The sequence below is a fragment of the Haemaphysalis longicornis genome, unplaced genomic scaffold (genome assembly GCF_048455015.1).
Source record: "Haemaphysalis longicornis isolate Haplotype H1 unplaced genomic scaffold, Haemaphysalis longicornis Haplotype H1 scaffold_2, whole genome shotgun sequence".
NCBI lineage: Eukaryota > Metazoa > Arthropoda > Arachnida > Ixodida > Ixodidae > Haemaphysalis > Haemaphysalis longicornis.
The window spans coordinates 222,920,273-222,941,985 of NW_027526295.1; the positions used below are offsets into that span (position 1 = coordinate 222,920,273).

Below are 21,713 nucleotides of genomic sequence, written 5' to 3' on the forward strand. Positions count from 1 at the left end.
TTTTTTTTTTTTTGCATTTCTGTATTAAGCCGTTCGATGGTTCCTCTAAGGCTTTCCTCTCCTGTCGGCTCTGATTGTTGTCACGACCTTGTGGGAGAAAGAGAGAGCGCTCGCGCAAGGAACTCGCGGAAAAGTAAGGCCAGCAAGAAAGCAAGGAATTTGCGTATACCAAAATGCGCGGTAATGCGTGGAAGGTTCTGCGTGAATTAAGTTTTGTTGTACTTGTTGTGGCAATTTTTTCTGCAGGGACGTGTGTAAGGGAAGGGTCGTGAGCCTGCGGCTGCGCATGGCAACTCTCGGATAAGCCGGCGCACTGCGGAGCGCGATAAGCGCTGTATAACAGCAGGAAAACGCCAGTGCCGTGTTTACTTGAAGGTGAAAGTACCTTCCGCTTCTCGTTTGCGTGTGTTCATTGTTCTTCGCGCGGTTCGTTTGTACCACTGTCCATGCCAGCGCGTCTCTTCCTTCCGTGTCTCGGAGTGCCGGGTGCATGTTTGAGATTTATGGGAGGCCTGATTGCCAAAGTTCTACTTCGTTGTCCGCTGGCCTTCGCGCGCGGTTATCGCGTCAAAGGGATCGAAAGCTTGCCAACGGCGAAGCTTAATCTGCCGTTCCCGCGAATGTTAACGCGTTTTGAATTATTTCTGCGTGACTGAATAATGAAGCCAGCTTTTTTTTTTTTTTTTTTTTTGATGAAGAAAAACTAAGCTGCGACTTGCTTCGTAGTGTCTTTATCATGTCTTCGGCTGTACGTCACCAAGACGGCGCCATTCTACTCAGTGACGTACCCCTCGCCTATAGACGTCATGCTAATACATAGTTGCTTTGCTGTGAATTTTATTGTACGCCCTGTTTGCGAACATTTAAACTCACTCGCCCCCACCGTTTTATGCTGCAGAGCGAACTTTCGCAATTTAAAAAAATTGCACGCCCACACAAACACAGACATGCACTCAATTTACACGCATACCGACACATATAATATGCAGATGCAGGCGTATTTGAAGTGGGAGTTTTACGTGCCAAATGTACACCTGTGCTTAAAGCGCGCCGTAGTGGAGTGCTCCGGGTTAATTTTTGCCTCCTGGGGATCTTTAACGCGCACCTAAATCACGACACGCGCTTAACACACTTAAACGTCTCCACTTGTAACATTGCGAAACACAGAGGAGGCCCTTCGTTTAAAGTGAAAGCTAGTCGCTGGCGTTTCGGGTTGCAGACGCAAACTTTTCCGTAACCTTGCAAGCAGTAAAAATACCACACCGCCTGATTGCAGAGAGATCTTGTTATGATGCCTGGGTGGGTATAGGTTCGGCTGACGTTGCCGGCAGCAATTTTTACAGGAGCAAGTGCTCGCCAATACCGCACCTGTAGGAGTGTATCGGTATGCCTGCTCCAGATGTGCCACCTTTTTTTTTCTCTCTCCCCCCCTTCGCGCACTTCAGCGCGTGCACAGGGCCTGCGGGTAAATATTTGGCGCCCGCTCGCATATACGCCGTCCGTGGCGTGTATGCGTGGCGTATACGCACGTCAGTGATGTAAAAGATGTGCTTTCAAAGAACGGGTTCGCGTGACGCCCATTGCTCGTGCGTATCGTTCTCACAAAGGCTGCGCCTCTTAACGGCGCCGAACAGCGCAGCGGCAGCGAGTGTTTTGCCAAGGCATTGCGACTTGCGAAAGGGTCTTCGGCGCGGGCGGCCGCGGGAGAGCTACCGTTTCCTCGGCCGAGCGCTCATTAGCGCGCTACGCAATTTGTTTTCCGTCGATTACGCCTCTTTGCCTTCGCCGTTCACTCAAGTGCGCCGGGTGTGAATGTCTGTGTACCTGGCCTACTTTCCGATGGAAGCTCTGAACTGCCCGCTCCGCATGTTACCGAAAGAGGGCGAGGGAGGGGAGCAAAAATGTGTATACACGCGGCATTGCCGACTAATGGCTGCGGAGGGAAAGTGGTCAAGGCTGCCCCATACATTACAGGAGCAGCTGCAGTGTCTTTGGTTGCGTGCGTGCGCGGCTGGCCACTTGAGTGTAGCCGTGCAGGAGCAGCTTTGTGTGCGGTTCGGAGGGAGTGTTCGGGAACACCGGGTGCCAATATGTACACGCGCGGATCGAACCGAACGATCGCTTTAAGTTTCCCTCGCTTTTATTGATACGCGGCGCGCTCAGTCGCTTGCACGCACTCGTGTTTTCCGGTCGGTGTTGGAAGAAGGCAGCGATCGAGTCGTTCAAGGCTTCCGCGGCCGCTAAGGCTGTTGTTCTCTTTTACACGTGGCGGCGTGCAGATGCGAGCGGATAAAACGCTCGCGATCACGCTGGTATGCGAGTTTTTTTTATTTGCGAACTTGTTCAATCGGGGTTAATATCTGATCCGTGTAGAGATGTGTGGCTGAGCGTTCTTGGGAGCATGCACGGAAACGGCAACGCGAGTGTATAAAGCGATTTGGAGAATTAGTTTATCGAAGAGACCTTGCGCTTAGTTTAGCGGGGATAGAAATTAGCATCGCGGAGTGTATGTGGCGCGTTCCACCGATCAGTATAGCGGTGAATTTCATCTGATAGTCCTATAAACACCGACGCCGGCTCAGTGTGAGATCGGTATCGGTTGACGCTGTCACAGCGCACATGTCTGTAGTCTGTAAGCAAGAGAGAAACCGCTTGTTTATGGTAATGAGAAAGCAAGCGAAATAAAAGGGAAAAGTTTTTCCATGAGTTGAAAAACAATAGAGGCGAATTATATTTGACAGTGTGCTGCTTGTGGTGTTGGGGGTCTGTACAGCGCCATTCTTTGAAGATCTGCAGAATGCTACAGCTACAATGTATCAGCACTTAGCTCTAGAACTTGCCACTGTTTAGGGAGGCGTCACGTCTCTTACGCTACATGCACACTAGAAATATTTCGGGCAGTGACGGCTTTGAACTGGTCATCTTGCGGCACTTTGTGCGCAGTGAACATGTGTACTATGTCGTGGAACGAATTGAGGACCAGGCGTCGCATCGGAACATTTTTGGCGCGAAAGAATTAAACGACCCATCGAGCGAAAAAGCTGGCGTTCGTAACCGCCAAACGGCTCCTCCACCATTCGTCTTCGAAGCGCTCCGTAGCGCGAGGCCTTCTGTAGCACGCACTTAAAACTCGGAAGTAGTTAAAGGTGACCGTCTACGCGAGTGCACTGCAGATGAAGTGAGGCAATGGATGAATGCAGCCAAGCGAGCGAGAAGACAGGCAGCGAAATTCGCCATCGTCGTCAACTCGGAACGAGCATCGGCGCAACGCGTCGGAGACAAACTGAAGCCATTCGAAAGCATAGTGCGGAAGTGGATCCCGAAGCAAATTGTCTCAAGCAGCCGTCGATAATGCTAGGCGGAAGGAATGGGCTTCAGGCGTGCAGTTGGGCGTTAATACTTTCGCATTCCGACCCGTCAAGTGCTTAGGTGTTCCGGGGCTTTCGTTAATTTCACCATGCAACTGTACATTGACACGCATACTATTATGCAACAATTAACCTTGCTTCACGATTTTTGTTAAGGTTATCTTGATAGCATGGGACTTTGGGTGTGAACGAGGTGGTTTCAGCCTTACGTCTTGTTGTGTCCGCTTGCGTACTCGCGAAGCATCGCTGAAGCTGGACCGGACCGTGCTCCTTACTCCTCTTCCTTCCTGGAGTGTCCAGGTTCCCAGAAGAGGCCGCCACGCGTCTGGTCACGGAGACCGCGAGACAAACACGATCGGGCGAAACGCGCGCGCGGGTCCAGTTGAAACGCGCCAAAGCATTTCTCTTGCGAGACGAGAGCGTCGGCAGCCTCTTGTTTTAGACTCGGTGGCCGTTTTTGGACACTCGTGTGGCGCGGGCAGCGACGCTGCAGCGCCGATTATCTCCGCGCGTCCGCAGGGTTAGTTGCGCGCGCGAGGCGTGATGACCGGGTTCGCCTTACAAGCCGGCGTCTTTAGCCCCACGCAAACAAAGGGTCGTCAGAGGAGCGCTTATGCCGCGGCGCTGCCTGTTTGCCTGACGAGAGCTTGTTGCCGTGTGAAGCCACCCTTTCTGCGCGTAATCAGGCGCCTCTGTTACAAGAGTGGTCGAGGAAAGAGGAAGATGGATGCTGAGTGGCTCGCTCCCAGGCGCCTACAGCAGTGGGCCTCGCCGAGAACATCCTCTCGGAGAGAGGCTGCTTTGAAGATAGCAATCGCGATGGTCAATGGGGACACGGAACGGATCCGGCTTCCCTGAGCGCGCACACACTCGGATGTGGCCGGGTAGTTTGCGCGCCTAAATTTGTGCTTAGTGGCGCTAACTATACATCCACGCTGCAGTTGTGCCTGGAAATTTGTCAGTGAGCGATCCCCTGGCGATCCCTCATGTTTGGGAGGCTGCCGAGGTAAATATGGAAGGGTTGTAGAGATCAAGATGCGGGCCCGCGAATCCCGGAGACCGATGCGGGTTGCTGAATTGGCTTGCACGACCGGGCAGCTGCGTTTAAGTGTCTGGAGCGGTGAATTGCTGGCGCCCATTCGTTTTCCGACGGGCCATTCGTCGTCTTCCTCTCGTCCTACACTGCGTGTACCGTTACCGTTGACGTCAAAATGACGGTGGTAACGTCGAGGCATCCAAACTGTGACTGGGCGTATTGGACGCTTAAAGAATGGTGTTCCAGCGACGCCGGCCACAATTTGATCGCAGAATCGGAACAGTCCATTCGGCAAATTATATTGACGGTTATTCTACCCCCACTAACGTCATTCAATCCCGTTCTCTCGAAGAGAGGAACCGTATGGTGACTTGCTTCCCGCGGAGAGGCAACGTGCTCTTTTCAAAAATGTGAGGACTGAATGGTTAAGGAGGAGTGCATGTCGATTTTTTAATGTCCAGCAATTTTCGGGTGGTAAACCGGGGCTTGGGGGTCGTTCGAGCGAAATTTTTATCCGCGCTTTTTGTGTTGCATGTTCCCCTGGTCCGAAAAACCACAAAGTTCCCTCTATAATAACGTACTTGGAGACGGAACTGTATACGACAACACTTCTGCAGACTGCGGTTCAACTTTATACTTGTAAGCATTGCTTTGCGTGCAGGCAGCATGCAAAGCACAAGTATACAAATTAAAACTGAGCGTACTTAAATTCAAAAGGAACGTTACATTAGCTTTTAAGAAACAAAAATCCCGGCATCGCAAAGAGGCGGCATAAACGCAGCACAAAAACAAAAGGTTAGGAAGTCTCAGCCTCGCGCTGTCGCAAGTGGCGCTAAAGAAACAAAACACAGCCACACAGGCGCCACCAGCGGAAATGGTCTTTGTGTCCCGGTATTGGTATATACCGCGAGGGTAATTCGTAAAGTGGACGAGTTTTTCAGTAAAAAGCTACGGTTCTACGCTCGTTTTTCACCTGCTTCCGATGGACCATAGCACCTGGCTTCTGTCGAGAGGCCGTGACGCTACTTTCGCGAAAAACGCGGTAAAGCTGCGCCCCTTTTGTGGTGCATGCGGGCTCGTTATGGCCGATCGGTATCATGCGAAATGCGAGCGCTCCTTCCAAGTGAACCCTCTCGCTCTCGTCGTATGCCACGCGTAATTGTACGGGGCTGCTCGCTCACAAATGGCGCCTTCTTCCCGTGAGTGAGTGCGGAGGAGGGGCGCCGCCTTCGCGAATGGATTGCTTAAGCTCTCAAAACGCATGCCTTCTTGCTGCAAAGGCGTCCAGAATTCCCCTAACCTCCTTCATCATCTTTATTTCTTTCTTTTCACACGCTCGCACATTTCCAGCAGTGCAAGGGCGGCCCCGTGCGTAAAGATTCTCCGCGTAGCTTTGACTCCTTTTGTTCTGCCGTAATCACCCCTCGTGCGTGCGGTTGCTATCTCTGGAACAAAGACGAGGAACTTGTCGCTCGGAGAGAAAAAACGAAGTCCCTCTGGAGGTAGAGAAAGTGGCGCCTTTTCCGACTTTGTGTGCGCAACAAGCGCGAAGCGTGTGTATAACAATTGTCTCTGCCGTACCTCGTTGTCCTTCCTGCGGTAATTTGCGCCGCGCGTGGCCGCGGCATTTCGCGCGTTAAAGTGCACCTCCGTGTATCACTCGTTTCGTCGCATTCTCTGTAGGAGCGAGCTTCGCGTGAGGCTACTTGGAGAGGAGAGCTCTCAAATTGCGGGACGAATCGCGCGGCTATCTGTCTCGTCGTCGTCTTAGACACCCCCACAATAGCCATATACTGGTCCACGCATATGAGGTTTTCTTGCTGGTGATATATTTAGCGTGCGGTGTGTAATTGGTTTCTTTTTTACTCGCGTTAATTGCCCACTTTATCTGGCCTGCGCCAAGCGCAAGGAAGCGACGAACGCTCCAGGTGCCTCAGTCACGGAACGCTCGTGTCTCTTCGGCCGTCTGGTTACAACTTTTCTCTGAGGCCGCTGGTGTGTGTTATTCGCTCCTGACTGTCATTTCCGGACTTGCGAAGCAGCGCTCCGTTCCTCGTTTCACTCGCACAGCTTTCCTTGGCACTTAAGTCGGGAGAGACCGCGCTTGCCGAAGCCTCCGCTCTCGTATGCCCACTCGTTGCACGTATGAACGAGGCGGCGTCGGCGCCACTGCACGCGTAACAAATTGCCCCCTCCGCCCCCAGCGCGTTCAGTCGGCAGTCCTTGCAGTGGTCGTTAGTCATGCACTGCGGGTAAACAAAGCTCGCGTCGAACAGAGCCAACAATGGCGCACACCCCTTCGGCGCCGCCGCGAAGGGGCGCCACTGCGCGCAGGTGCGCCTTGGTGTACCGCGTTTTCCGTCACACGATGCACACTTGAGAGTGGGCGTGTGCCCTTTCAACCCGCCGTGGCTGCGGCGCTGTAGCTAACGGTCCTGCTTCGTCACGTGACCGCAGGGGTCGTACATCTCCGAGTACGAAGCGAGGAAAGAGAGAGAGAGAGAAGCTTCCGCTGCAGAGCTCCCAAGCAAACAGCGGGATGTTATTTCGCCCCAGTAGGACGACGCGCAAGGCCGGTTTTGCCTGTGCGGGCGCGCAGACGTCCAAGGCAGCTGGCTGCCGATCGCGAGGTCGCTAAACTGTGCTGACGTGGCAGTTCGAAGTCACTGAAAAACAAAACTGTCCTTTACCCGACGTGGCGGGTTAAGGAATTTCGTGTACTCTAAATTAATCCGGCGCTGTCTACTACACTTCCTTCCTCAAAGCCCAGATGTGCCCTCCGGCGCTTTAAACCGAACGTTTGAATAGCCGCCATGTTTTTCTTTTTCTCTATCTTTCTCTCCCTCTCCCGCACCGAGGGAGATCTTGGCCGTAACAGATTACAAGCCACGCGGCTGTGCGCAAACGTGGCTTTGCGAAGGCAGTGGCGCCACCGCGCCTCAGTTGCGCCCCGGCTGAGAACGACCTTGCCAAGGACGAACGAGTCGCCCTCGCAAGCTGAGACGCCTGGGAGAGGGCGAGAGGGAGCGATTCACCTTTCGTTCTTATTCGCTGCCTCGTCCCGGCCGCTTCCAGTCCGATGTAATGGCTGGCTCGGCATTGCTGGCGCTCTTTGCTGCTGCTTTTGCGGCGCTGTCAGTACGCGTAGTGGATGTGCCGCCGCCGTCTGGCTCGCGGTTGCTGCGTTGCTTGAGTGCACCTTCCTCTTCGCGTTTGCTTGTTTTGTTGTTCGATACGACGCCTTCCCTCGCGCAAACCTCGTGGGACCGGCGTTACAGAAAGATTCCGTTGCTGCCGCTACGCTATTGGCCGCTTGCGTGGCTCGCGGCGGCGTGCAGCGACAAGCAAACCTTGGCGTGTTTTCACACGCATCTGTCGATCATAACGCCTTCTGCTTTTTCGAATCTGAAAGTCAGCGTCGCTGCTGCTCGCTCGGCGAACCTGTTTTGGCGGCGCAACGCGTTTCGTTCAAGCCGACCGACTGGCTAATTACCCCTCCCTGGTCGCCACCGTGGACGAGCGAGTAATAAAGGACGAACGCAGCTGTGTTTCTGACCTCGAACGAGAGCGAACTTGGTGACGCTTCCTATTCTTTTGCGGTACAATGAGTTTCATTTTTACGTTGAGCTCAAAAATTCACCCGTCAGCATTGCTTAGGAACATGCCTACAGTTCACGGACGTACACCCAAGAGCAAACGTTCACGGACCACGAAAGCAGCAATTTTTGGGTTATTTGTCTGCCGCATGGCAGCCAGCGGCATTATGTGCGGTATTTTTCATAACGACATCTCGCATGCACACGGCAGTTTGTCGGGATGCTATACCGGAAGAGAAATAACCTAAAATTGCCATTTTCGTGCTCCGTAAACTTTTGCTCGTAGCTGCACGTGTTTCACTCGTGATGCGAAATATTAGTCATGCCTTCTTGTGCCTGCTAAACGGGACGGTGGCCTTGTTTATAACACCGAGGTTCAACTCACCAACTGCTTCGCATAGGGGCAAAGCCTTAACGTCGCCGCCAAAAATAGCCGTGTAAGAGGCAATTCTTGGGTCTGGAGGGGCAACCCTTGTGTTTGCGACGAATAAATAGTTGTAACACACATAAACCGTCGTTACATAGCTCCATGTGTACAGAAAACTGGCTTCGTTATAAACGATGCTTCGTTATAAACGGGTAATGGATGTGCTCTGGTCTGAATACACTGGAGCGAGCACCATGAAACACTTCGATTGAAGCGAGGTTTCGAATAAAGTGGTTTTGTTAAAATGAAGGTTTACTGCGCTTTCCGACGAGGTTTATGAAAAGGAAACTTGTTTCTACCGAATAGTTTCGCCACGGTTAAGTCTTCGTTGATCCGCCACCAAAACGTTGCGGTGCTTGCCACGGGGCTTTGCGAAGCAAAATGAACGCATGGATGTTGTGGTCACACGCGACATTTCTCGGCTCTTGTCGCTGATGCGTGACCGTGGGCCACGCTGCGGACTTCGCCTCGGTAATTTCGGCCCCTCGAAAAAGCCGCCGTGCGGAGAGAGCAGATGGCGAGGGTTGTTCGCTGGGTTGCGGCGGCGACTTCGCATCCGTGCACAGCAGCAGCGCTGCACCTAGCTGAGATTTACGATACGCGGAAATGCATTCTCGTTGTGCCGGTCGTTCTCCCAGCATCGTTTTCCTTCATTTTTTGGTTGCACCGCCACTCTCTTCGTTGGCGCATCTCCTTTGTTCCGGTTCAACGCTGGCTTGGGGCAGGCTGAGCGTTTATAAACCCTGCGACGTCCTAAGACTGCGCTTGTTTTCTTCGGGAGAGTTGCGGGTTTGTCATGGGAGTAGGCAGTAAACATGCGAGTCAAAAGAACCGCAAGTGCGGTGAAAACAGCGGAATCATTTCCGCAAGTGAAACGGTGCGCATACCGCCGGTTATTATTTCTTCTGCGTTTTGTTTAACCAGCTCCTGATGCGCGTTATGCGCTTAACTTTCGAGTGCGACCAATAAAGAGCCTCGGAGCGTTGTCGGCGCTCCCTCGTATGCCACTCACGCTCTGCATGCGCGTGGCCTTTCACGCGCTTGGTCAGAACGGTGTTCCTCTGTTCTTGCCGGCGCGTATGCTAACGCGATGGGAGTTCCGCGCTCACGGCATTCGGCGCAGTTGGAAAGGGGCGTTGCGCTTTTGCGTCCAAACTCCGTGAGACATCCGGAAGAGCTCAATGCGTGTCTGTGTCCGTCTTATACGTTGTACTTTCGGGTTCGTGAACCTTGTGTCCTCAACCGGTCCCAAGTTCCGGAAGTTGTCCTTTCTGATGCTGCGCACGAATAGAACAAGCCTGAACAGAGTGTACGCCGCCCAGGCTTTCTCCCTTTCAAGTTTTGAATGCACCATGATCTCACTCTGAGTGCTGTAAAAGTTCATATCGTTAGACTAATTTCATGTATTGTTTATGGCGCTTCTTGCGCAGTTATGTTCCCGACAGGCCCCCTAAAGCGGTGTAATCTCGATCGCGTCGCATCTCTTTCCGGTGGAAGTTGCAGAAACGTGCAGGTCCGTGTGCTAGCCGAAGGCTGGACAGGCAGCTTCAGATAGGGTGGCCTCTAATGTGTTGCGATTTTCCTTACAGTTAGGCAACCTTGTGATAAAAAAAAAACATTCAAAATAAGGGTGGTCTCGCACTGTCTCATTAGCAAGATATAAACTCGTCCAAAGATAATTTCACCGCCTAAATTCGCGCGTCGGGGGCGTAACGGTGCACGAGCCTACAAAGGCGGTTTGCACGGCGCTGTGTCCATGCCTACATGCAAACACATTTGCGAGTAGCGGAGAGGACAATGGCGGCCGGAAACGTTGTCCTCTATACGCCGTGCATGCCGACCTACTCCCCAGAGAGATGGATGATTGCGCGCATTCAGCGCGCAGCAGTCCTGCGGACGACACGGCCACTGCTCGCGTGTCCTGCGCTTCACGTGTTGCGTCGCGCCGAAGGCGATCCGTGAAAAATTCGCGGTGGCGACAGGTCGTGCTACCGCGCGTCACGGACGTCAGCCGACGTGCGTGCACCGCCGAAGGTGGCCACGTCTTGCATAACGACGGCGAACGGACACGCGCTCGGTTGTCGCGCCTAGACGCCTTGCCCCAGCTGGTTGTGCCCGCGATGTCGCGCGCCTTCGACAAGACTGTCTGTGGTCCTCTCCGGATCTCTGGCATCGACATCGTGACCGCGGTTTCCGAAGGCCGCCACGTGCATGTCCGCTCGGGATGCTCGCTGCTGTTCTTCTTTGTCATGCCCGCGAACAATCTTGACACTGCACACGCTTGCCATTCTTATTTTGTTCGCTGGCGTTGACGGACAGTCGCGCAGGACACATGCTCCTCGGCCCTCGCGCCGCCTATGACCGCTTTCACAAGCGCGGCGCACACCTGCTTACCGCGTGTTGCATTCACGAGGGAACGCGCCGTGAGTCCTCCATTTCCTTTCAGAGAAGCGTAGGGATAATGGGCCGAGGACAGGGCTTTAGACGAGGCGTTGCGCGGAAGGCGAAAACAAAAGGGCGTTCGAGCGGGGAGGAAGGATTTTCGCATGATTGACGCCACTTTTTTTCCTTCCCGCCCCCGCCTCTTTTGAATGCGGCAGCGGGCCCGGAAATGCCAGGACGAGGCCCGCATGTTGTCGCGCGTTCGTCCTCGTTCAACTTGCGCGGACATGCGCCGGAGAAACCGCCGTTGCGGCCTCCGCCCACACGGTGGCCCTTGGAACGTCGCATCTGGAGCGGCGCTGGCTTCCTGATCGCCGTAATGATGGACGCGCGCGTATGCGCAACCTCTCGCGGACCCGTTGTCCCTCGTTCAGCCGGTGACGCAACGGTTGGCTTTGTCTCTCGATCGATCAGCGTCGCGATGGGGATCAAATGCGCGCATGTCGAGCTCCAACGCCTCCTCCTCCTGCGCGAGCAGCCCTTGACGTCTCGCGTGTTGTCCCGGTGAAGAAGGCCGCTTCGTCTTGCCCTGTCCCAAGGGGATCGGTTTCTGCGGGGAACATTCGGCCTGTCAGGAGCTGACGTCGTCGGCGGGGGCACGTTAGTTGTCCGCGGCTTGCCTCACGATGTGCCGTTGCATCTGTTGTGAGCTGATGCCTTGAATCTCGCACTGGTTGGTGCATTGTAAACCGGCTTCGAAACATCCTGAACGACAGCGCGGCGACCGAAAATCAAGAGCCGCTGTACTTTGCTGTCAGTGTCTCCGTCAGTCCTGTCGTATTGTCTCTGCAGAGGTAACGCGTAGACCACGCTCACGTCACCCTGCCGTCATTCGAACGATTTTTTTTTTCTCTCTCGTTCGAAGCGCATGTTTTGGGGCACACCTGGTGTATCACGTCGTTCGAAGTAGTGTCGCCCCAGATATCGCGGTAGCATCCAATGCGAACGTGTAACACCTGTTCGGCGAGACCTCTGGAGCTTCCCACCCCATTTTCTTTGCGGGCCTGCAGGGTGTCGTGGGACATGTTGCAGCTTGATACACGCGCGAAAATTGAGAAGAACCCTCAGCATAGGCGAGCCTTCTACATCCGTGAAGAGGCCGTACAGATAGCTGCAACATATATTCAGTGACCGTAACGTTATGCGCTGCAAAGTGTAATTTAAGCGCAGTACAAGTCGTTTTAGCGAAGTCCTGTGGAGAGGACTTCGTTATAAGCGGTATTTTGTTGTAAGCGGGATGATTTGCTTTTTATTCACTGCAGTAAGGACAGAGAAAAAAAATGGAAAGCGTGTTTGTTAGAACAAGAATTTGCTGCATACATATATACGGGTAGCCGAAGGGGGCTGGCCCGCACCTCCGATCTTTCTCGCCCTCGCGCATTCTGTCGTCGGCACGTGCTCGTGCCAAGTGTCACTGCGTGGGGCATCGTATCGCGACAATCGCCGTCCTCGCTCCCGCAACCCGCAACGCCCCGCGCCGGAATGTCAGGCACGCGTTGTGTGCCGTGCTCGCCGCCGGATGCGGACCGAAGGCACGCCGACCGCAAGGCTGCTGCTGTATGCAGCTGCCCGCAGACAGCCGGCTGTTTTCTCGATGCCGCAGGCTGCTGCCGCGCCTGGTTAAGTTGAGGGAGCGCTGGCTAAACATCGCCCACGTTATCGACGCTACTGATTGAAGCATGCAGAGGCAGCTAAACGTCGTTCGTTTGGTAACCGCGCAGCGCGCAGCTGCCGTGGCCCGTTGTGGTGTGATCGAGTGACCTCGCGTGCTTTTGCCTGCCTAAAGATTGCTCGATACAGTGACCTAACTGCGCGCACCTGCTGCGTAGTTCCAAGTTTTGGTTGTCATTTCTGGTGGTATCTGCTGTCGCGCCTTTATTTCTCTCTCTCGAATTTTTATGCGTGGATATTGGGGTTATATTTTCTATTATGATGGGCCGTGAAGACAAAATACAACTTTGCTCAATTTGAAAGAACTAGCCTTTGGTAACTTAGCTCTGTGCCAGCCGTAAAAGGTTTTAACTGAAAAAATGCAAGAAATATTGAAAAACTTTTAAATTTCGCCCTACAGCGACGTGGTATGGGCAGTAGTGATTTAATATGGGTCAGCACAAAATCATAATTATCGGCGTGTTAACTGCACGTTGGAATTAAAGGGATACGATTAAACAGAACTAGACGCCCTACCACAATCATTCTTTTTTTTTTTTGTGGTCTAGGCCGGCATTCCCAAATCTCACAAATAAGATTCTGTGACGTCATAGAGAAACTGCCGGAAAGCGGTTGGGGAGTCGCCACTAGTTTACATGTTTTCCTTAGTATCTCGATTATTTGTTATGAAGTTGGAGATTGTTGTTATCGGTACAAAATGGTAATTTTAATGAAGCAAACTTGTATTTTGTTTTCATGGACTCTTTAAGCAGCTACAGTAGCAGGACGCATTGTCAAGAGCCTAGCGCTGAATTTTCACGTCACTTATGTTACCTGCAACACGAAGTTTGCTTTGTTTTTGTCTTTTGGAGAGATGCGAAAATAAACATCAAAAGCGTTGCATGTACTTTGCCTTTGCATACCCTTAAGTCTAGTGCACGACTGGATAAAAAGAACGTCTTCAGTGATTAACTTGTTCCTACGTTTTTTTTTTTTTTTTTTTTCGTGATTTGTTACAGTACAAGTTGCGAAGGTATTGCTCTCAATTTTATTTTTCGCCATACCCAGATGGGTCTTGTCCTTTAGGAAGTAAGTTATTTATTGGGCGATCGCTCCTTCGGGACGGCGACTATCCTGCGACATTGATCCAGGCCACTTGTGTTGTAGAAGCCGATCAAAGCTCTTCTACGTTTCCTTATTAAGAACACCGTTTTGTATAACTACTCCAGTGCGTTACGAAATGGCTACGGGTGCGCACGTCTCTCCGCTCCTATTTATTCCCCTGCGAAAACCCATCCCCCAGTGCTGGGTATCAAAGCGGGCTCTGCCAATACCACCTGGTGTTGGCTCTGCACCTAGTTAACCTCCCCGCATTCCCATTCATGTTGTTCTCCCCGGGTGATTTATACTTAATGACCGCCTCCTAAACCTGTGGTTCTCAACCTTGAATATGCTGGGCACCATTTCTGTTCTTCCGGAAGTGTCTGCGGGTTAAAACGGCCCGAAGGGGAGGGACGCCAAGAAGGGGAGTACAGCGCGCCCTATTGCTATTTCACCGCTTTCTGTGTGTACAGGTTTTGTGCGTAGCTTTGGTGCTGTGCAGATGTGCCAACCTAAAGGGGTCACGTTGACAAAATACCAGTTTTTTTCGTTGAAACGACGGCTTTATCCGAATAACCATGATACCAATATAAATGCAAACTTAAAAATATATAATCCGGTTATCAAGTAAAACAGACCAAGCAGTGGCGAGTCACCGGCCACTTTTACGCCGGAACCTTATGACGTAACAACTTGTTGGTACGATTGCCGGCCGCCGACTAATGCCACTGCAAAAAAGAAACAAAAATTATCACTTTACGTGCGATTGTAGTAGTGCCTCTAGTTAAATTTAATCGCACCACTTTAATGCTAACGTGTATTGGTAACCCTGTTGCCAGCTATTCCACTATTACGTTACTCCTGACGTCATGTAGCGAGAAATTTGAATCTTTCTGCATTTTATTTATATTTTGCAGTAAAAAGTACTTCCGAGATGAAATGGACCTGAGGAAGTTACCAAGTGCTGGTTGTTTTAAAATAAACATGGCTGCATGTTGTTCACACGGGGAAAAGAAGCAAGGTCTATATATATACATGCCGTGCGGCAAAGCCAACTTTTTTCATCGCCACCAAGATCTGACAGGAAGATACAATATAACGGGTAAAGGGCTTCGTGCAAGGCTTCGCGTACTCCTGCGGGCTCCTTCGCGGACTCCTTTTCGCTCCCGTAACCCGATGTGAGAATCGCTGCACAGTGGCAATTGACTGCTGTCTTGAGCGTTCGGCGGTGGTGACAGTGTGCTGCCGTTCTGTCTCTGCAGGGGGAAGTTCGCCACTGTTCGGCGCTGCGTTCACCGCGAGAGCGGACGGGACTTCGCTGCAAAGTACATCCGGAAGCGCCGGCGTGCCTCGGACGTGCGTCACGAGATCCTACACGAGGCGCTCGTGCTCAAAATGGCGGAGCCCTGCCCGCGCGTCGTCGACGTGCGCGAGGTCTTCGAGACGTCCTCCGAACTCATCCTCATCCTCGAACTGTGAGTTGTACACGAGCTGCTCAGCCGCTTCCCGTCATACCGTTTGTTTATTCGCTTGTTTGTTTGTGTTTAGGAAAGGGGGGGGGGGGGGGGTCGTGCATGCACGCGTGTGCCAGATGAAAAAAAAAAAAAAATGCCTTTACGCCTCCGCACTTGAAAGTTCAAGCTTTTCGTGCCTTCTACCATCCTTTCAGTACTATCTTTCAGCATGTATTGCTTTATGCATTTAACAACCATCCCTGTCTCATGGTCAAACATTGTTTCATCCTATTGGACTCTCCCTGTAGATCCCTCACCTATCTTTTGAGCCGTCCTCTCACGGACCCTCTCTCCTCCATCATATCTTCTATCCTATCCCATCCAATTTTACCCCATGTCGTACGTTCCTATCCCATGTAAGTTTACCTATACCTGCTCCTGCATTACCTTGTCCTTTATTACGCTTCCGGCTTCGAAGATTGGATCAAATATGTGTGAATTCACCAGAAGGCTGTGGAAAACTTAGGTCAGTGAGTTTGGAGGTGGCGATGAACTGTTTCGTAGCATTCAAGGCCGGCAATGGCGTAGTACGAATAAAGTAAGGGGAGGAATAAAGGTAGGTGGGAGTGCGGCTCGACGGTGTTGCATTTCAGGAGCAACAAGTCACCCCAGCACGAGATCATGGCCACACCTTCTACACGACTTAAAGGCAGCATGTAGAGAGTTTAATTCATTGTCATTAAGGTAGTAAGTAACTGCTGATGTTGGGCGGCTCGACGTACTTTTCTCCTATATAGCATACCCATGCAGCAACCGTTTTTTTCACTTCCATATAGTCAGTGCGAGGTGTTAGTGACCCTTGTGTGCTCCAGTATTCTGCGAAATGAATTACTTATCTCCTGGCTTCTTGTTTTTGTGACGAACTGCGTTGCTGTGGACCTTCTTGAGCGCTTCCTCCTTCTCACTCGGTTTGCTCATTGGCGAAGGCACCACTTGGATGTCTACCCACTTCATGTGTGGCTACGCCCGTTTTGCGGCCCGTAGTTCTTTCGTTTGGGGCCGCTTACCTCGCCCGTGTATACGCCCAGAGATATCTGCACTAATTCCTGGCGAATTTGTTTCCCCACCGGCAGCCTTATCTGGTAAGACAAGGTTCTTTTTTCCCGCCTTCTTTCTTTAATCCCCCTTTTTTTTATGTGTGGTGAATTGACTTGTAGAGCTGCCAGAATCGGTAAAAAGAAGACGCTTGCTGCACGCTGATAAAGGCACGGAAAATAAGGGTGAGGGGGACGGAGGGGAGTGGGGAGACGAAAGGGTTAGTATAGAGCGGGAACCTGTTCTCGTCTTCTATTCTATAGTTGCGTTGTTATCTTACTCAAGAGAAATTATACTCCTCAACGCTTAACACCAGGTTACATGTCGTCATATACGTTTACAAGTTGGATTATGGTGTAAATTGTTTAACTCTGGGAGGGGCCAGTATACTTTGCAATACATTTGTGTCAACGTACTTAGCTGCTGCTGGCGAGGGCAGGACAAGTTACAAATTTCTCCACACTATCGCTCGTTCACTTTTCTCAGCCTTTTCTGTTTCGTGAATCAAAATTGACCGGAATTATTGTCCGGGTGCGCAATTGACCTCTAAAGAGCGCGTCCATGGGCACCTTAGGCTGTCCAGCTACAAATTTACAGGCACACATTCGTGCAAGTCCACGCCCACATTCGGGATTAGTACTTTACCAACGTTCAGAGAAGTTCAGACCACAGCAGGCACTGTAGTTCCAAAGTCGTGGTTCCTACCAGGTAATTCGTTCAGAAGCGCCAGCCGCAGCATCGTCGGTGCTGACCAGTCCGGAGGCGCGTTTGCAGCAAGCCATGCGCGCGTGCGCATTCACAGCGAAAGCTTCAAGCTTCCGGTCGAGCGCGTTCGCTTCGTCGGCCCGTCGCTGCTGCACCTCGGTGTCACACAGCCTTCGTTCTTGAGGAGTTTCCCCGGCGGCGGTACAGTTGTACACGGCCGGCAGCAAGATGGACGAGGAGGGAGGTCAGCCGTCGGTCGTCCAGCTGTGCGCTCGCAACGGCCTTGCCGTGCCCGTCCGCCCCGTGTGCTACGCTCGAGCGATTAACCTCGGCTGACATCTTCGCGCGCCCGCACCCTGGCCATCAACCGCCGCCGCAGCTCGTCAATGCGCACTTCGGCGAGAAAAACCACCCTGACCGGAAGCGTGCGCGCTCGTGTCTGTCTGTTGGACTACCGTACGTGATGCGGCATCGCATTTCCGCCCCCTTGTTTTCTTATTTTTCTTTGACTTTTTTTTTTTTTTCGTTTTCCCTCGACACGGCGAGGCGCAACGGGGATCCAAGGAAACGCGTTGTAAGGACACGGCGTTGCATCAGACACGGCAAGAGAGGCACGTTGCTGAGTGCGCGAGAAGTGCGTACAGACTTTTTGCTGCTGCTGCTGCTGGGAGCGTAATTTCGTGTTCAGAGAGACGGACTTTTGACGGAAACCCTTCGGACTTAGTGTCTGACAGCGTGGGCACGCGCGGTTTACCATATGTCCTAGGCGCGCCGATGCAGGGACAGCAGCGAGGCATGGATGGAGCCAGGTGCTGGCGAGGTTGTTCATCTGCTGCTGAGCGGCCTCTAGACGCGGACGTTTGGTGCACATTGTCTCCTCAGTCACGTTTAAGGTTATCTGTAGCACTCTCGTTGGCGCTTTCCTTGCTGGAGTCGAGAGAACGCGGCATGTCCTCTGAGCACGCACTTGCAGTGCTTGTGCGCGGAGGACTTTTCTTTTCATGCTGTTGGGGTCGAACCTTACGAAGGTGAAGCGGTTCTCTACTGGCGTTTGCAGAATGAAAGAACTGTAGCAGGAGCCTGCGGTTTGCTTCCTGGCGTAGCATTGGTGGAGCTGTAGGAAGCTCAACATGACGCCAGGACCTGTGATGAAATAGCGAAGCAGAATTTGTCAAATCAAGTCAACTAAGATTTCTTGCTTACTCAGCACAACTCTCCTCGTACACGGCAAAAAAAAAGAAAACCCACCTCAGTCAGGATGTGTGCTTCCTGAGAAAAGGCAAAGTACACCACTCAGCGTGGTGCGTTGGCCTTTTCGAGTCGTGTCACATCGCCAGCAGAGTATAGGTTACTCGCGTTTCCCCCTGAAGCAGAGTGTCTTCGAAAGTGAAATGCCGTTTTAGAATTTGCGTTACTCCACTCCGCCCGTAACGAGCTCACGTTCTTCGCTCGAGATAGCCGGAAAGAAAGTAAAAGCACGCTCTGTAACCGCGCGTCTGTCGCCTTGCGTCACGTGACGCCGCCCTGCGGTTCGCTCTGTTTTGGTCAGACGTGAGAAGTCGGGGCGATTAACCCATATGTCGAGACACCGGGAACTCCGTGGCGTTGCGTCAAAGGCTTACGGCTGCTGCCCCCCTCCGCGCGTGCGCTGCTCACCTGGCTCGTCCCCCTCCGCCTTTCGGCCAGCTCGCGCGCGTCTTTGTGACTTGTTCTCGTTGCGTGCGAGTCTCGCACGTACGGCCGCCTGCTTGTAAGAGAACGGTGGAAGGGAGCGCTTTGAGTGCCTTACAGCGCCCCGCTGTAGGCGGCGTGGGGGAAAGCGGCTAGATGAAAACGACCGTGGAAAAAAATCGTGAGAGCGGGCGGCGATATGTATCGCTCTTGCCCCGACTGCGGGACGTCAGACCCCTGGATTGAATGAAATCTCCCCGCCGCTCGCTTCTGATGGCCAAAAGCGTAGATATGTGACGGCCGCCGGGAACAAACGCGCCTTTGTGCTGCAATTGTTCTCCCCCCTTCGTGTAATGCTCGCTCACAAAGGGGCCCAATGTGCCCGATAATCCCTTTCTCCTTTTCATTGTCCGAAAATTTGAAAATTGTTGTGCAAGGCTGTTGTTGTGTGCGGCGTGATTGGCGTTGCTTTGTTATGTCAGATCACCACTGTGGAACGACTCTGTCGTTTTGGTGTAATCCGCTGGATTGAACTCGAAAGGCTAGAGTGCCTCGTGGCGAGGCTTTTATTGCCTGCCATTTAGATTTAGGGAGCAATACAGACGCTAGCACACAGAGGGTAGTGCTTTATGGCGCCGTTAGGCTTTAAATGTTTTTATACCTTTTTTATGCGGCATAGGCAAATAAAATATTTTCGTGTCGGCTGCCGTACTCATTTCGCCGTGTTGCGAAGTTTTAGTTTTCGTGCGTGACTCATTAACCACACCCCCTTCCGCCCAAAACAAGTGGTCTACTTTCCTGGTGCGCGTAAATCCACGGCTAACATCGTCATCAGCCTATGTATGTCTACTGCAATGCAAACGCCTCTCCTATTTACTTCTGCGCTATCAGAATCTATTCTTCTCCACCAAATGTTATTAAATAAACTCACCTCTCTGTCGAGTTGACTGTCTCCTATTTCTGGTCCCATATCTAGGCAGCCCTGTTACCCTGGTGGTAAAACAGATCTCGGTTCTTACCATTACATGCCCTGCCTAACAACACTTACTGCACCTCGTTCTATAGATCAGCTGGGCCCTAACTGTGTCGATGACGAAAGCCCGCATTCCCGCAACTTCGTCTTCCATAGCGCACTCCTGTCGTGGCGTTATGGCTGCGGCGAAGTAGCGGCGTCCTCTAATCGCTGCCTTGCTTGTGGCAGGCGCGTATACAGGAAATAGCTGGTATTGAAACCTCCTTGCACTCGAAACATTTCCACGGGTTAGCTTTTCTACCAGAATTTGTCGCACAATGACCGTCAATGGACCAAACCTTCTCATCTATCCGGCAACTCGATGGTGGAACTGTCTGAAATAAAATTCAGGGGGTACTAGTATGCAACGAAAATTGAATGCTGCATTTTCGTGTCATTTAGCGAATATATCGAAGCAACTTCTGGCTGTTCGCGTATGGTGACGAGGCTTCACCGCACGCGGTTTGTAGCCGTATGGGCGAGGCGCAGTTTGTTGCCCGTGTCGTCGCTGACCAGCGGACGTGTGCCGTGTCTCTCCTTCTCGGTGACCGCAGGGCGGCTGGCGGCGAGCTTCAGCACGTGCTGGACAGCGAGGAGTGCCTGCCGGAGAAAGACGCGGTTCGACTCATGCGACAGATCCTCGAGGCCGTGCACTTCCTGCACGACAAGAACATCGCCCACCTGGACATCAAGGTGAGCCGCCGCCGCCGCCGCGCGTGCGGAACTTGAATGATCGAGCGGGGTTGCTTCGCGCTCGGTATCGCTGCTACCATACACGTCATCCGCTTGGTTGTGAGCTGTGAAGAGGGAGAACGGTTTGCTTCACGCATTTCGGTGAGAGGGAAGTTTCAGGGGAAAACCTATAACAGACACGGGATTGTAAATTTTCATTGTTGATTCATCTTTAGACTTGATGAACGATATGCTGACATTTAATTGAATGTAATAAAGTTTGGGGGGGCGCGCGCGCACACACACTGGGTGCACATGTATTGGGTGCACATGCATTGGGTGGTCACACATTAGGTGTGCACATTGAGTGTGCGCACATTTGGTGTATCGGAGTGTAATCGGGGCATACAGCCTCAAGCGAAAGGACGCGGTCCAAAGGATGCGGTACCTCAAGCGAAAGGACGCGGTCCAAGACTGTGTCGCAGTATTACGTGGGGATGAACCAGAGTGATTGCGCTTAGTGGCGAACCTCACGCTTGTCCTGCGGGACTGGGAACTGGCTTCGCGCAGTTATGCAGCCTACTCATGGCGAAACTAGTTTGTTGAACGGGCTGTGTACTTACTGAAAGAAAGGCCATGAATTCGGTTCCTCGGAGGTCTTTAACGTGCGCCAAAATTTCGACACATGGCCTTTTTTATTTTTTTATTTTTGCTACAATCAGAAACACGACACGACGGCGGCACATGGAATCGAGCCGGTCGCCTCTTGCTTCGTAGCGGAACACCTAGGGCTCAGAGTCACCTCTGAAGGTTCGTCGAGAAGAAAGCTGTCGTTTGACGCGGCAGCCAAATGGCTTCCCAAAAGCATACGCTCAAGATTGAAATTTGCGCTCTGGTTGTCCGGCTTTCTTCTCCGTAAAACAACGCGCCCATGTTGCGGGTGTGTCAGCAGCTACCTTGCGTTTCTTTCGAGGAGGTGCGGATCACGGGGTCAAGAACCGGGGCAGCGAGGTCCTGATCGTTGACACCTCGTAAGGGCCCCGCGGTTCAGTCGGGGAGAAAGTGGCGCTGGGCATGCCGTCGGCGCATCGAAGGTGCACCATTGTACATGGCCGGTGCGCGATTACTCCCTAGATTTCTACCCTCCTCGCCGGCCGCCCTTGCTCGCTCCGGGGTCACGCTCACGCGGTCTGGTCTCGGCGGCGCCCGCAACGTGACTGCAGCGGTTAAACGCGCGGGGTCGCCCCAGTTTCGTGACACCGTTCTCCGTCTTCAGCGTAGCGCCGTTGTGCGATGCGTGCGCGAGTCTGCCGCCGCCGCCGAAGGAGCTGCGGCTCGGGCGCCACGAGTTGGCGCCGGTCGCCGACTCCCGTTACCCCCGCCCCTGCAGCGCGCGTTAGCCGTCTGCCGAGCGGTTGAGCCGAGCTGGCGCCCTTGTCGCGCCGGGCGTCGTTCCCACTTGTCGCTAATGAACTAGCGTTGAT

General features: G+C 52.7%; 1 protein-coding gene across 4 annotated transcripts in view; it reads left to right on the forward strand.

The window, feature by feature from the left end:
• Nucleotides 1-21,713, forward strand: part of Drak (Death-associated protein kinase related) — a 230,290-nt gene that overhangs the window by 188,065 nt on the left and 20,512 nt on the right. For all 4 annotated transcript variants that reach the window (XM_077699468.1, XM_077699469.1, XM_077699467.1 and 1 more), the window contains 2 exons: nucleotides 14,883-15,095; nucleotides 20,112-20,250. In XM_077699468.1, the coding sequence (XP_077555594.1) occupies nucleotides 14,883-15,095; nucleotides 20,112-20,250 (352 nt within the window). The remainder of the gene's footprint in view (nucleotides 1-14,882; nucleotides 15,096-20,111; nucleotides 20,251-21,713) is intronic.